Genomic DNA, 13,668 nt, shown 5'->3' on the forward strand with positions numbered 1-13,668 from the left:
AGGACTACTTCAAAAGACTACTTCTTGATTTCTCACTGGCCTGAAACAAATTTTTCAATCTAAATAATTACAACAAAGAAATAAGAAAATAATGAATAATAAAATCCTCTATAACTCTTTATTCAAAAAATAAAGTATTCGGAAACGGTTTCAAAATTTGCAGGAAACTTAGCAGAAGTTTCTATTAAATGAAAAAAAAATAGTTGTTTAGTGTTTAAGTATAGCGTTATATAGGCAGTTTATGCTGTGAAATAATAACTACTTTCTTCGTAGTTAATTCCTTGTATCCGTTTTAGCAAAGAATTCCCGTTACTTTCACAGAAAATTGCACATTTTCCGTTGACATCGAAATACGAAGACGTCTTTTTTTAGACGTAGTAACAAAAACAAACTTCTTCCTTTCATCTAGATATTCCTGATATTCAGGTGTGTCTCGAGGGATCTTGACAAGGTACCATAAACCACCCATTGTTTCCTGAAACTGCGGGACCCATCATTTGAGAGTTGCTCGAAAGGCCACTATTTATTCTTTGGTTCTTCATTATTTCCAACTGGCGTTTTAAATTTCGATACAGCTTTATTAAGGATTCCTGCAATCAGAGAACAGGCCTTCATTTATTACATTCAATCTTAATTTTACGTATAAAAGATTTGTTAACTTCATCAATCTAAGATTTTAATAATAATAAATTTAATTATAAGTTAGATCAACTTACCTTTTCATCTTCAAGTTTTCTAAGTTCCTCCTGCTGCCTTAAACTGTCTAAAGTGAGATTTTTAAGCATTTCGTTTTTATGTTGCCCTAAGAGGGCTATTTCTGTTTGTACTTTCAAATATTCCTGTGCTAGCTGCTTGTGCTCCTCAAAAATTTCTTTTGACCTTTCACAAGTTTGATCTGGTGTTAATGGTCTCAAATCTGCATCCAGCAAACGATACACATTATCTAGGTCTTCATTGGTTGTACTATTATCTGTTGATCAAAAATAATAAACCTAAGTCAATAATTAATCAATTATATTTTTCAAACATCCTAAAATATATTTGCTACATGCAAATACCTTTTAAACTATTTTGTATAGTGTAATCCCCAGATGATTAATCATGGCGTTAATAATAATTTATTGTATTTAAATAAACATAAAAGTTTATATGGAGTAAAAAAATATTCTTTTTCCTAAGTACCCTGATGTTTTGATCCAATGTAAATCATATGTACATTAAATAGAAAAGTAAACGAAATTTTGTGTAAAATCTCAAATTAATGTTAGAACTTCTACATTTGTACTAGGAGCAAAATTCTACATTAATTATACAAGTTATATTCAAGAAGCACATGTCACATTTCAGATGGAAGTACTCCACTACATTGTGTGTAATGTGACTAACATTGCATCAGTTCCATATTAATTGACATCAAACTATATTAGTTCATTTGATTTGGATGTTAAAAACTTATCTTCCTATTTTAAACTTAGTTTCAGTCAAATTAGATAACTAACTTCAAACCTCGATTCTGTGTTTAAAATATAAGGAATTATGTCTTGAATTAACAACGTTCATTTGTAAATATTGTGCCGAGCCAGGCGGCGAAAATTTCAACCCCTATTCATCCTACTCCAAAGTTTCTCAATCTTAGGCAACTCATTCTCTCTGATAATCAAAAAACAGGCAAAAGTACTAACGCAACAAGACCCAGCACCGCTTTAGGGTGTCCGTGGCCACGATGTTTGGGTATTCCTCGCACATTTCCAAATACTGGAGCCTATCGAGGCTTCGTTCATAATAAAATCAAGGTTCTCACATGAAAGGTGCCACACCGATCAATGTCCACGAACCACTCGAATACCGTGGTAATTAACTGATCAAACGATGATAAAGAAAGATGGGAAAAATTCGTAGCTACGAGATTTCCGATAACGAGGATAATAGAAAAAGAAGAAAGAAGAGGAAAGACCGTCGTTCTTGATGGTGGGTCGGGAGAGCACTAAACAAACGTGCATCTATATTGGGCCTGGTGAGTCAGCCACACCTGCTTCGAGGTATCCCCCACCAGACATGACGTGCAAGCACGAGCCAAGAAGAGAATATGGTTCTTCAGTTCTTAATTCATCTTCAGGGCTGATTAGGTCGAAACTCTGTTTTTCGTAGCGACGTCACGGTGAATGACCAAAGGAGCATGAGAGGAGCAAATAAAAATTATATCTTATGAAAATCTCTCAAGCAAACTTGAACCTGCGGCAAAAGAACATCTGTGGTACACTAACACTGCGCTATACTTTTAACTGCTAATTTCAGTTGTACATCCAGAGATAAACAATCGCTAATCTGTACATCACATATACCCTGAATTGTTAGTATACTTCTAGAACCGTGTATTGTCACTTTCTTGTATCAAAAAAATGTACAGACATATACATTTATTTGAGTAACTATTCAATTAGAGAAACATTCTTTGTCTCCGATAGGTGTCAATCAAAAGCAGGTTCCACCGATTAGTCGTCAGTTAAATTTAGTGTAGCTGCACAATGTGACTGTTTTTGCGGGCCCTTTGCCAGGGTAGATTTCGCCGATCGACGAACCTCAAAGGAATTCGTCACGGCGAAATCGCAACGTGCCAGGTGCAACGTCTGAGTTTTCTACAATTTCACTTTTATAAATCTTCTCGGAAAGAAGACGAACCATTCATACCACAGGCATGAATAAAATAAAACTTTAGTTTTAGTCTACTCAGCTTTGATAATAAATTGAATTGCAATTGCTAATTTAAACTGAAGTTATTAATTTCAAAATGTATACATTTACATTTAAAAATTAATTTTAATTTCTCGAATTATTTGTGACCTCATTTATTTATTTACTAAATAATATTTATTATAACTTTTACCGACTAGATAAAAGAATTATTTACTTAAAAAAGTATTCGAAAGGCGACAATAGGTCTGAGTACACATATTCCGCGCTAAAAGCAAGGTTTTGTGGAACATACAGAGAACGTTATTTTGGGATTAGAGTACTATCGCGGTGAGTCACAGATTCAAAACTCTCGTCCCCAAGCGAGTTCTCCTTCTTCTGCAGTTATAGAACAACGACGAACTCATCAACGAATACCGATTTAATCATTTGTACTGTGTACTGTGTATAGGTAACAAATATAGAAAAATAACGTGTTAACAAAATAAATTACAAAAATGATCTATTTTACAATTCTAAAATAAATACTTCACAGAGATAAGTAGAATGTCTCAAAATATATATTATTCAAATTATTTTTAAATTGAATTGATTATAAAAATGTAGAACTTACTTTGCACGGTATTCTTTGCTTTCAGTACAGGTGAGTCCAATGGTAAATCGGAACTTGGTAATTCCCAAGCATTCTGTAATTAAAGACACAAAAATGTATTATATAATATTTACAGAAACTGACATTTAAACAAATAATATAATAAACTTAAATCAAACGATACTGACCGGATCGCAATCGATATGAAGCGGTGCAAAATTTCTATTTTGAAATTTTGTGTGAGTTGTATTGTCTAATGAATTATTATTTTTGCAAGAAACATCTCTGAAATCGTACAAGGGAGTTGATGAACTATCTTTTCCATTTATAATTTCTGACTTTTCTTTAGAAACAGGTACACTAACTCTTATAGTACCATTAGCAGGGTATCCGTTTATTTGTGAATCTAAAGTGCTAGTCACATCTAAAGTGTCATCTTTAGAAACATCATTTTCGTTGCCTTCGTCAGATTCAGCACCTATGTTATAATAATATCACGTTACGTCAGTACACATTTTTTCTATTAAGATATGCACATTGCGTTCTTTTCCTTATATATTTGCAAGTATTACATACTTAAAGAATATTCAACAGGTTCCAAATGGTCACCGAAAAATTGTGAAAGGATTGTCATTGTTTCTACAACTTCGTCCATTGATGGTCTTTCTTCAGGAGACTTATGCCAACACCTGAAAAATAAATTGTTTTCTTTTCAATGAACAAAAACAATTTATGAAAATATTAACTTTGGAACTATGAATATATTTTGTTATTTGGATTGTAAATATCTGTGTCTATTATATTTAATAATTATATATTGTACTAGTATAGTTCATAATTTATTCAAATAAGTTAAGTAGAGATGAACCTGCAATAAATGATATTTAATTTAAAGAAAATCAGCACCTGAAATATTAAGAACAAAATGTATGTATACCTATGATGGCCCAAGAAATAAACACAAAAGTGACTAATAGTAAGATGTATTCAGAAAGTCGAAATTTCAAGGATAGACGCATTTTACAAAAACGAACAGTCGTAATTCCATTTTTGGATATTGTTCTGGAAACTATTGCAGACTAATAATAATATCCACAACTATTTTCCATCTTCTTCCTGAATTTAACACTTTTCCTTCCACATTTTAACATCAGAAAGGTTTGCAATGAAAATAACTGGGAGCATTCATCAAATTTCTCATAAAATCCACTTGCACTATTATAGACAAGAATTTGAGAAAAAGACCATTCCTTGTAACATTTATCTAACCAGTCTTCGTGAAAAAATCAAAAGGGAAAGTAGTCAGTCATTGGACTCCTGGAATCCATAATGGACAAGTATCATTGAAGACAATTTCACTTACCACTAAACTTTGCTCCCAGTGCCTAACCATCGAAGGGGATGAAAGAGTGGATCGCTGTCTCGAAGAAGAATCCAGAGTTGCTAAAAGACCTCAATTTCTTTAATGAAAATTTTATGATGAACTATGTGCCCCAATCTTCACCCTCACCTAGGATAAGACCTAAAATTCATAAGAAGAAATTTAGAAAAACTCTAAATAAAGGTGCAGAATAAACTCAGAACGAGCGAAGTTTCCACGATTACATCTTGTGGACAAGTAGAAACAGTATCCATATTTTCCATGAAGAATGATTTGAATTGCGGAACATTTACATTAACGAAGAAAAAAATTCATCCCCTTAGAGTCTACTAACATAATTTATTCGTAACGACGTGGGCACGATGTACATAAAATTTGATAAGGAATGAACTGTATACTGATTTTATTGTAATCAGCAATAAAAGAAGTACGAACGAATTGTGAAGAGGATACAAGATTGTCGAAGAAACATTACATGAAACTAACAACTGGTATACTAACACATTCTTACATTTGAATAGAAATTTCTTGATGAAATTTAGAAAAGAGATTGATTAGATTAATTCCAAGAATATCAGATTTCATTCACACATCCATTCTGAAATATAATATTTGTTAATATATATGCATAAAGTGCTATTTCTTCAACCACATAAATTCATTTATATTTTGTCTCAATTTAAACTCCTTGACAATTTAAACTACAAAAACTGCATTTAGAAGATTGTAGTTATACAAAAGGATTAACACTGATAAGTACCTGGTCATGAGATCTTCTATTGGTTTTGGACAACCCTCAATTAAAGGAGGCCTCTGTCCCACATGCACTGCCCACATTATTCTATATGCAGAGCCGCCAATTTCATCGAATGGTTTCTTCCTGGACAATATCTCCCAAAGAATAACACCCCAACTGAATACATCACACTTTTCTGTGTACTTAGAACCCTCAAATACTTCTGGAGCCATCCAAGCAGCAGAACCTTTATTGTTAGTCATATATGTATTTAAATCACAAGCTGTACCAAAGTCACAAATTTTAAGGGTTTGTCCACCCATTACCAATAACAGATTCGGTGGTTTTAGGTCTCTGAAAATATAAATTGTTGACATTCTTGAATATATGGTGGCTTTTAACAATACAGCATATCAAGTATAGCCTTCAATTTAAAAGAATTTATCTGATAACTTGTCTTCAGAATGTAAATTTAGGTAAACTTAAGAAATAACAAGAAACAACTATTGAATGGTTAATTTCAAATTGAGTTTCCAATCCAGTAGAATATACATATAAAATATTAAATTTTCTTACCTATGTATCAAAGGTTTTGGTTTCATATTATGAAGATATGCAACACCACGTGCACATTGTAGAGCCCAGCTCATTGCATGACCTGCAGTATACCGTGGCTGTGGATTACAATGCAGAACTGCAAAATATAAATGAGTATTAGTTATCTTTTCAAAAAGATTCTTATGTTTTCATTTTTTATGTATAAAGTGAATGAAAATTACTATTATATAAGGAACCTCCTTCTGCATATTCCATAACAAGACAAACTGGATTTTTTGTGCAAGCTCCATAGAGTTTAACAATATTAGGATGTACAACCCTTGACAATTGCCTGACTTCTACTGTGAAAGCCTTTTTTTCACCTTCTGAATTTATGTATTTTACAGCAACATATTGCCCTCTCCATTTACCTTTCCACACTACTCCAAAAGAACCTTTTCCTACTACCTGCATAAAAGTATAATTTATGTTTAAATAAAACAATTGTATGTAAAGTAAGATGAATGAATTTATTTTAGAATTGTAATTTATACGAATAATTTTTCTGAGTAATTAAGTAATAAACAAATAAAAATTAATAAAATAATCTATAAGTTATTTATTACACAATGAAAGAAAATGATTAAGAAAAACACATCGAATACCATTCAAATTTAAGCAATATTTTAGTAATAGACTTTTTGACCTCAGGTAAATAGATTTATTTGAATTAAGTTAAATTTATTTTACGTAATCTATGTCAAATTTTATGCAGTGACAAATTCAATAACAATTTACTGAAACATGTTACATTAGATAAATGTGTTTATCGATAATCCTTCAAACAAAAATCATTTTATAAATATTATCTTCAAAATGACACAGTAAAATGTGGGCTGCACTTCATCAACATCAACAATTAGAAAATTTCTTGAAATTGGTTAGGTTATGTTTAAAAAAAATAATCGATAAGGACAAATTATGGAAATTACAAATAACTAGAGAAAATCAGCATTTGTACATATTTTATTACATAGTAACAAAGGATAAGGGTTAATATTTTTAAGAAATTGATAAAATTACTGTATAATTATGATACCTGCTCGGTTTCAATTTCATTGTAGTTAATTTCTTCAACAAACTGCTGCTGATGGCTTATTAACTCTTTACCCGCCATCACATACAGTCGACATCACATTAATTTCAGGGCACATTTAATTACCGGGCAAGTTTATCACATTCAAATGTTTATTCAAACTTCGAGCTCAAGCTCTTCCAATATATTCCAATTTATTAACATTTAGGAGGCATGTCTAATGAAGGATGCATCGCTAAATGTTTCTAGTTCGATACATCGATGTGTTGAAATACGATCCATCGCTCAACATGAAGAATGTGGTTATTTTCATGTAACGGAAAAGTGAACGCTAGTAACAAAATCATATGACTTGTGATAAATCTCGTCATATTTTTACCTAAGAATATAATGCGGGGTTAAAATATAACCTCCATATTACTAATTGTAATTCATTTCAAAGAATATGAACAAAATTTCTTAGATGAAGTATAAATACATAATGATATTTACTAGTAATTTAGCGAAGAAAAGTTGGTGAAAAATTTATGTTGGCAATCAGCTATCCTTTTGCGTTTCAGTTTTCAGTCTTTCAGTATTCTAAATCACATCTCGACTATTGAATTCAATTGAATTGTATTGAATGATGTATAACAGTACGTAAAACTCATCCTTAATGTTATAGAAAGTTCTTGATTTGATTACCGAGTCATTAGATAATAAAGAATGCTTTTGCACATGAACATTACAATTCCTTCTCCGTTGCATTATGGTGGTAATCGAGGAATAGATTTTAATGTTCCAGTAACCATTCTAAACGCATGTAAATGTTGCAAACAGTTACAAAGTAATATGCTCGAAACATTCTCCGCCGTGTAACGTGTTGTGCAACATGACACCAATCACAGCTCGTGATTTTGTGATTTAAACTTACAACTTTTAAGGTGGCAAATTGCTATCACTTGTAAACAATTGTCAGCCTGATTACCCTTAATTTGTGTGAAAACGTTGCGACAAAAAATTAACTTTATAAAGATCGGTCATGTTTCATAATTATCAACTGTGAATCAATTCTTCTCAAAATGGCAGAAAATCTGGCGAAACGACCTCCTAAAGGGATTTTAAAAACATCCAGCAGCTTCGATAATCCGGATATATCTAGGTAAACAATTTTCTTATTTAATATCTTAAATTAATGTTTTTACATTAACATTGTTGTATTATTTTAATCGCTGTTAAGAATTACAAAAATGGGACAGCTATTTTTCATAATTAATAATCGAATACGTAGTGTACTTAAAATTGAAAATTGTTTTTAAGGTTAGGTTGATTAAAATTTATTACCATGTTTTTAATACTTCATATTCTTTCTTTATTAGATTATATTCTATTTTGTAACTATAAATGAATATCTATATGTCTCGTTTATTATTTTCAATTTCAAATTATAATCAACAATCGTAATTTCAAAAATTTGATTTCCAAGAGTATTTACAATAAATAAAGTATAGCTTAAATTAGATGTAAATAAATAGTACTAGAAGCATAATCTCTTGAATTTTAGTAGAACAATTTAAAATTTTAAATGTTAGATAGTTATATAATTTTAAGAACAATTTTAATTAGAATATAATTTGCTGTAGAAGTACCATTATTATAGCTAAATTTATAATACTTTGTTATAATTATTATTGCAGACCCAGCAAAGAAACAAAATGGGACGAAATGAATATAATAGCGACATTGCATCCACCAGAAAAAGATTATGGTCATATGAAGATCGATGAACCAAAAACCCCATACAACTACGAAGGCCTGAACAGTGAATTTGAATTTGATCAATTAGATTCAACTGCTGTTGCTGCCAAGTAAGTTAATTAGTGATGGATATCCAATTTATTATTTTCCAAATGTCTTTCAGTGGTAAATTCTGTTGTCTTGCAAAGCATATTATTATATGAAAAAATGAAAAAGAATCAATAGTATACAATCCGTGTAAACCTTTAATTTTCAATACTAATATAATTGTGTAAAAGCTAAAGTTATAGACACCAATGTAGTTCAACATAAGTTAATGTTTTGATAGGGCTTCCTACCAGTATCGTATTTATCTTGTGACTTGCAAAAAAGATCTAATAAGATTACACTTCAAGTTATGTTTGTACGCTACTATTATTGTGATTCATGTCATGGATTAGTTTCAATAAGTTTCATCTCTGATGTAATTGTAGATATATACTGTTTTTTTATGAATATAGAGTATAATGATTTATGTCAAGAACAATTTCCAATCAATATGTTTTGTTACCCTATCTTGTTCATTTTCAATCTACCCTGTTAACACTCCTCTCCATTGTAAAGTATACGTGTGACTTTATATTGAACCAAGTTAAAAATATTCTTTTCTATCCTTGATAGAATTTCCATTCAAAAATAGTAAAATTCTGTAATTGCTATATTTCCTTCTCAGAGTTATATTCCTTTATTGTTTTCAGTAATTCTACACAAAAAGAGCTACTTGTATGGAAACTACTTGAATTCCTCAGTACAATATTATTTAAATTTCCATAATTGAATAAAAAGGACCAATTTTTAAGATGATTCATACTATGTACAAATACAATGATCAAACAGTTTTAATTGAATATGAACACCAAGAAACTTACAGAGTGTTTCAGAAGGTATGTAACATCCTGAAGTCGAGAGTTATATAATATATAGTTATGATTTTTCAAATATTATCAGTTGTCAAAATTGAATGCACATGTATCTGATGCCAAGCGTGCATGCAATTTTAATAATTAATAATGTACAAAAACACATAACTATATGTTGTATAAAAATCGTAAAAACTGATTGGTATGAACGATGGTTTTGTTCTTATTTTAAGGTGTTACACATCTTCCAAAAAACTCTCTTACATCTTTTTTCAAACACATATTATGAATATGTGTAATTTAACACTTAACTGGATTTGGCATGTACTGTAAGCAAAGGAGAAAACATGGTTAAGTAGCTTTAATTAGAGATTGAATCACTATAGTAGAAATTTGAGATATGTATAATACACTTTGTGCACATCCAGAAAGTTAGAGACCCTTTGATGAAATGTAAGATCCTATTTGATATTTTCATGTAACTATTAGTAAACAATTTCCTATACTCAAAAATGTATCAACAGTTGACATATTTATTTATATTATTATCTATTCATATAAAGTCTTAACAAGCAATCATTTAATAATTGGTTATTGAGATCTTGAGAAATCGTATATTTTTCCTATTACCTGAATTCTGAGTTATCTATTTCTTTTTAAATAGTGTTTTACATTAGTATAGAATACTATGAAAAGCATGTTCTTAATTTCACTATATAATATGCTTATGAATATCCATAATAAACATATTTGCAGGCCATAGAATATTTGAACTTTATTAAATACAAAACATTTTAATAAATTTTTATTTTGGAAATCGCATGTGAACTATTAAAAATCTATGAGTAACTATTGTAATCATACTCAATATAAGTAAAAATTAATTAAAATTATTGAAATGGCAAGGTTACCATTAATACAATAACCAACATATTTTCTATGTCTTCATAAAATTATTAATTATAAATGTTTTACGTTGCTGGCAGCTATAAATATAAATCATTAGAATGAATGGATATTAAATTTCCTTTTATGATTTAATTATTAAGAACTGGATATTTAAAGATTTACTTTTTAACTTCAGATTGGCAGGAAGCAGTAAACCAAAAATATTTGAGGAGTCAAGTGACGACGAAGAAGAAAAAGAAACTCCTGAGGAAAGAGGTAAGTAGTTCATTATATAAGAATGTAGTTCATTAATAAGAATTTTTTAATAATTCATAATATTTACTCGATTTCTTGGCCCTACAATGTTTATACACATGTAGTTAATTACCAGATCTATAAAACGTAAGCATTATAGGACTTAATATACTTTAAAAAAGGATGTAATACTTTTACCTGTTTCAAGCTTGAATATATATAGCGTCAACATTATTATTAAAATATACACAAAAATGATCAGTAATTTAAATTCAACCAGAAAGAAGAAAATTAATACAAAAATATTCTTAAAAATGACACCAACAATATGAATTTATTTATAAAAATTTTAGAAAAACGAAAAGCATTTGAAGCAAAGAGAAAACGCCATTATCGAGAGTGGCAAGTAGTTCAGATGGCTCGAAAACAGTTACTCGAACAAGACGAAGAAGATGAAGATGAAAATGACACAAAAGACAATGAAGACGATGAAGACGAAGAGGATATAGAAAAAGACGACAATAGTTCTTTTGCCTCTCAAGAACAAATTAACTTCGATGTTAGATTCAAGTGCATGCCGTCCTGTGATAAGACAGAACAGAAGTGATATGACTAAAGACTTTGACAAACAATATGAATTACTAAAAATTGAGAGTTCATTTATCTAACATTTTTCAGTTCATGGTAAATCTTCGCTGATGTCCGCAGAGAATAGACGAATTAAATCATTGATTACTTTAATAAGAATGTCCATATTAGATTAGTTAAACAATTAAGTCAATAAATTTTTGTAACTGACTGGTTTACCAATTTCCAACAGTTGACTTATTACTTAGTCTGTGTAATTAATTACACAACGAATTTAATATCAATGTATAGATAATTAATTGCTTAATTAATTACAAACATAAATAAATAATTAATAATTAAGCAAGCATTCGATTTAATTCTTCATTATCAATATTGTAACTGATTAACAAATTCGGAATGGTGGTACTTAGTCTACAGAAAATAAAACTTTGACGCATAGTTTAAAAAAAAATAGGACTGTAGATTTATTTATTCATTATGATGACGTCGCAGTACATACTTCTGTGATACTTTTTGGTACTTTGGCATGCAGTATAAAGAACTAATTTAATTATTAATTATTTAATTAATGTTTAAGTAGCAGTTATTAGTGACTAGTACTTCGATAAGTAGGTTATTATTTATTTTGATATAAATTAATTAATACTTAATTAACCATATGACAATATAATTTTTTAATTCGTTAACATAATTGTACCTTTATTCACATCACATTTATTTCATATTAACCATATAATTTGTAATGAATAGATCACTAGTTTTATAATGTTATATTTGATAAGTAAGAAATTATTTGCATCAATTGAAACATTACTGCTTCATCAATTAATCAAAGATATATTTGGCTTTTTTGTAGTGATTTTTTTAGACCTTTTTCCTAAATTATGTATTAATTAATTATTTATTTTAGTCATCAATGTTTAGTAATCTATTGCTGAAATAGTTAACTACGGGTCTGTATAATTATAATCCAACTCGTCGGTAAATGTTTTATAATACTAGTGCAATTAAAAAACGAGTGATTCCTGAGAAAAATATACTTTCTAACACTATCCTTCAACTGTTGTTGATTAACTTTTTTAATTGTATGTGATAAAATAATGTATAGAGAATGAAACACATTTTTAAATATTAAATTAAATATCATTAACGTTGAAATTTATAATAAATTGTTACATGAAATCATAACAATCTTTATTTTGAAATGATAATTTCTCATTTTTTAATTATATATAACGTTTTATAACATGCGCTTTAAATGAGATTTTTCATAAGATGTTTATTATAACTCTAATATAAGTTATATTTTCATTATCATCAAGAATAAAAAATGTTGATGTTTCATTTCATCATTGCACATCTATTTAATTCACTTTCATATTTTCTATGTACGTTTATTTTTCCATTAGATTTTTTTAAAAAATGGCTTGAGAATGTAACCAATGTGAATTCATTTATATTCAAAACTGTTTCTTGTTTAATAACCTTTAATTGTAAAGTTGTATATTCTTACACATTTCAGTTAAACTCTCACATGTTCCACACCACATAAAGGCCTTGAATCTCTTAAAATATTTCTATTAACAGTTCTATTATTGTTAGAATTAATTTATTGTATCATTCTATAGTTATAACATCCACTTACAACAAGCATAATATAATGCGAGCAATTGAAAGTTTGCAGGTACTGGAGTGTTTTTTCTGTTTGCTGTCTTGTGCAACAATATCAAAATTTAAATTATTTTTAAAACATACATTCATTGGGAAATTATGGAAAATTAGTTGTATCATTGCAAAAGGGATCATTATTTAGACAATCAAACTCAGTTTTCTTTGTAAACATTTCACATAGCATGTAATAGATATTTTTGTAGGCTCAAAGAATTGCTTGTCTAAAATTAGTTCTAGATAAATAGATTCTATCTCACGTATAGTATGTTGTTTCGGACTGCATGCTACATTGTAAATATGTGTAATAACAACGAATTCAATCTGTTAGAATTTATAAATAGAAAGATACAGATAGCAAATCGAAAACAGAGCTGAATGTTTTAGTAATCCTAAAATTTACTTTAAAGTTACTCAGCATTTATATACAGTATCAGTATTTTGATATTTATGCAGGTATTATAAGTTCTGATAATTTATTTATTTATTGAATTCTAAACATGTTACTAATCAAATTTCATATACAAATTCAAATGTTGTGACACAAAGCCACTATTAAAAATACGATACTTTAAAGAAAAGATAAATTTGTTTATA

The 13,668-nt window shown here is 29.2% G+C and overlaps 2 protein-coding genes across 3 annotated transcripts; one reads left to right on the forward strand and one right to left on the reverse strand.

The window, feature by feature from the left end:
* Positions 1-96: 96 nt before the first annotated feature.
* Positions 97-7,341, reverse strand: LOC128893550 (mitogen-activated protein kinase kinase kinase 7-like). Its single transcript, XM_054154573.1, has 9 exons — positions 7,037-7,341; positions 6,180-6,405; positions 5,977-6,094; positions 5,425-5,754; positions 3,860-3,972; positions 3,472-3,761; positions 3,305-3,377; positions 717-970; positions 97-590 (listed from the first exon to the last, which is right to left on the reverse strand). Exons 1-9 carry the CDS (start codon positions 7,112-7,114, stop codon positions 423-425), a joined length of 1,650 nt encoding a protein of 549 aa, XP_054010548.1. The 5' UTR covers positions 7,115-7,341; the 3' UTR covers positions 97-422.
* A 238-nt stretch (positions 7,342-7,579) lies between these two features.
* LOC128893562 (protein phosphatase inhibitor 2-like) lies at positions 7,580-12,594 on the forward strand. Of its 2 annotated transcripts, XM_054154598.1 has the most exons (5): positions 7,581-7,668; positions 8,102-8,174; positions 8,710-8,880; positions 10,754-10,833; positions 11,166-12,594. In XM_054154598.1, the coding sequence occupies exons 1-5, from the start codon at positions 7,656-7,658 to the stop codon at positions 11,417-11,419; spliced, it is 591 nt and encodes a 196-aa protein (XP_054010573.1). In that variant the 5' UTR covers positions 7,581-7,655; the 3' UTR covers positions 11,420-12,594. The 2 variants fall into 2 exon arrangements, with proteins under 2 accessions (XP_054010574.1, XP_054010573.1); XM_054154599.1 differs by having other exon boundaries at positions 7,580-8,174.
* Positions 12,595-13,668: the final 1,074 nt, after the last annotated feature.

The sequence above is a fragment of the Hylaeus anthracinus genome, unplaced genomic scaffold (assembly GCF_026225885.1).
Source record: "Hylaeus anthracinus isolate JK02 unplaced genomic scaffold, UHH_iyHylAnth1.0_haploid 3, whole genome shotgun sequence".
Classification (NCBI taxonomy): Eukaryota; Metazoa; Arthropoda; class Insecta; order Hymenoptera; family Colletidae; genus Hylaeus; species Hylaeus anthracinus.

Coding starts and splice junctions, on each gene's coding strand:
- LOC128893550 (XM_054154573.1), bottom strand. CDS start 7,114: ATGGCGGGTAAAGAGTTAATAAGCCATCAGCAGCAGTTTGTTGAAGAA. Junction 3,378..3,471: donor TTCATATCGATTGCGATCCG/GTCAGTATCGTT, acceptor CTTTAATTACAG/AATGCTTGGGAATTACCAAG. Junction 591..716: donor GAAAACTTGAAGATGAAAAG/GTAAGTTGATCT, acceptor CTCTGATTGCAG/GAATCCTTAATAAAGCTGTA.
- LOC128893562 (XM_054154598.1), top strand. Junction 8,175..8,709: donor GATAATCCGGATATATCTAG/GTAAACAATTTT, acceptor TTATTATTGCAG/ACCCAGCAAAGAAACAAAAT. Junction 8,881..10,753: donor TCAACTGCTGTTGCTGCCAA/GTAAGTTAATTA, acceptor TTTTAACTTCAG/ATTGGCAGGAAGCAGTAAAC.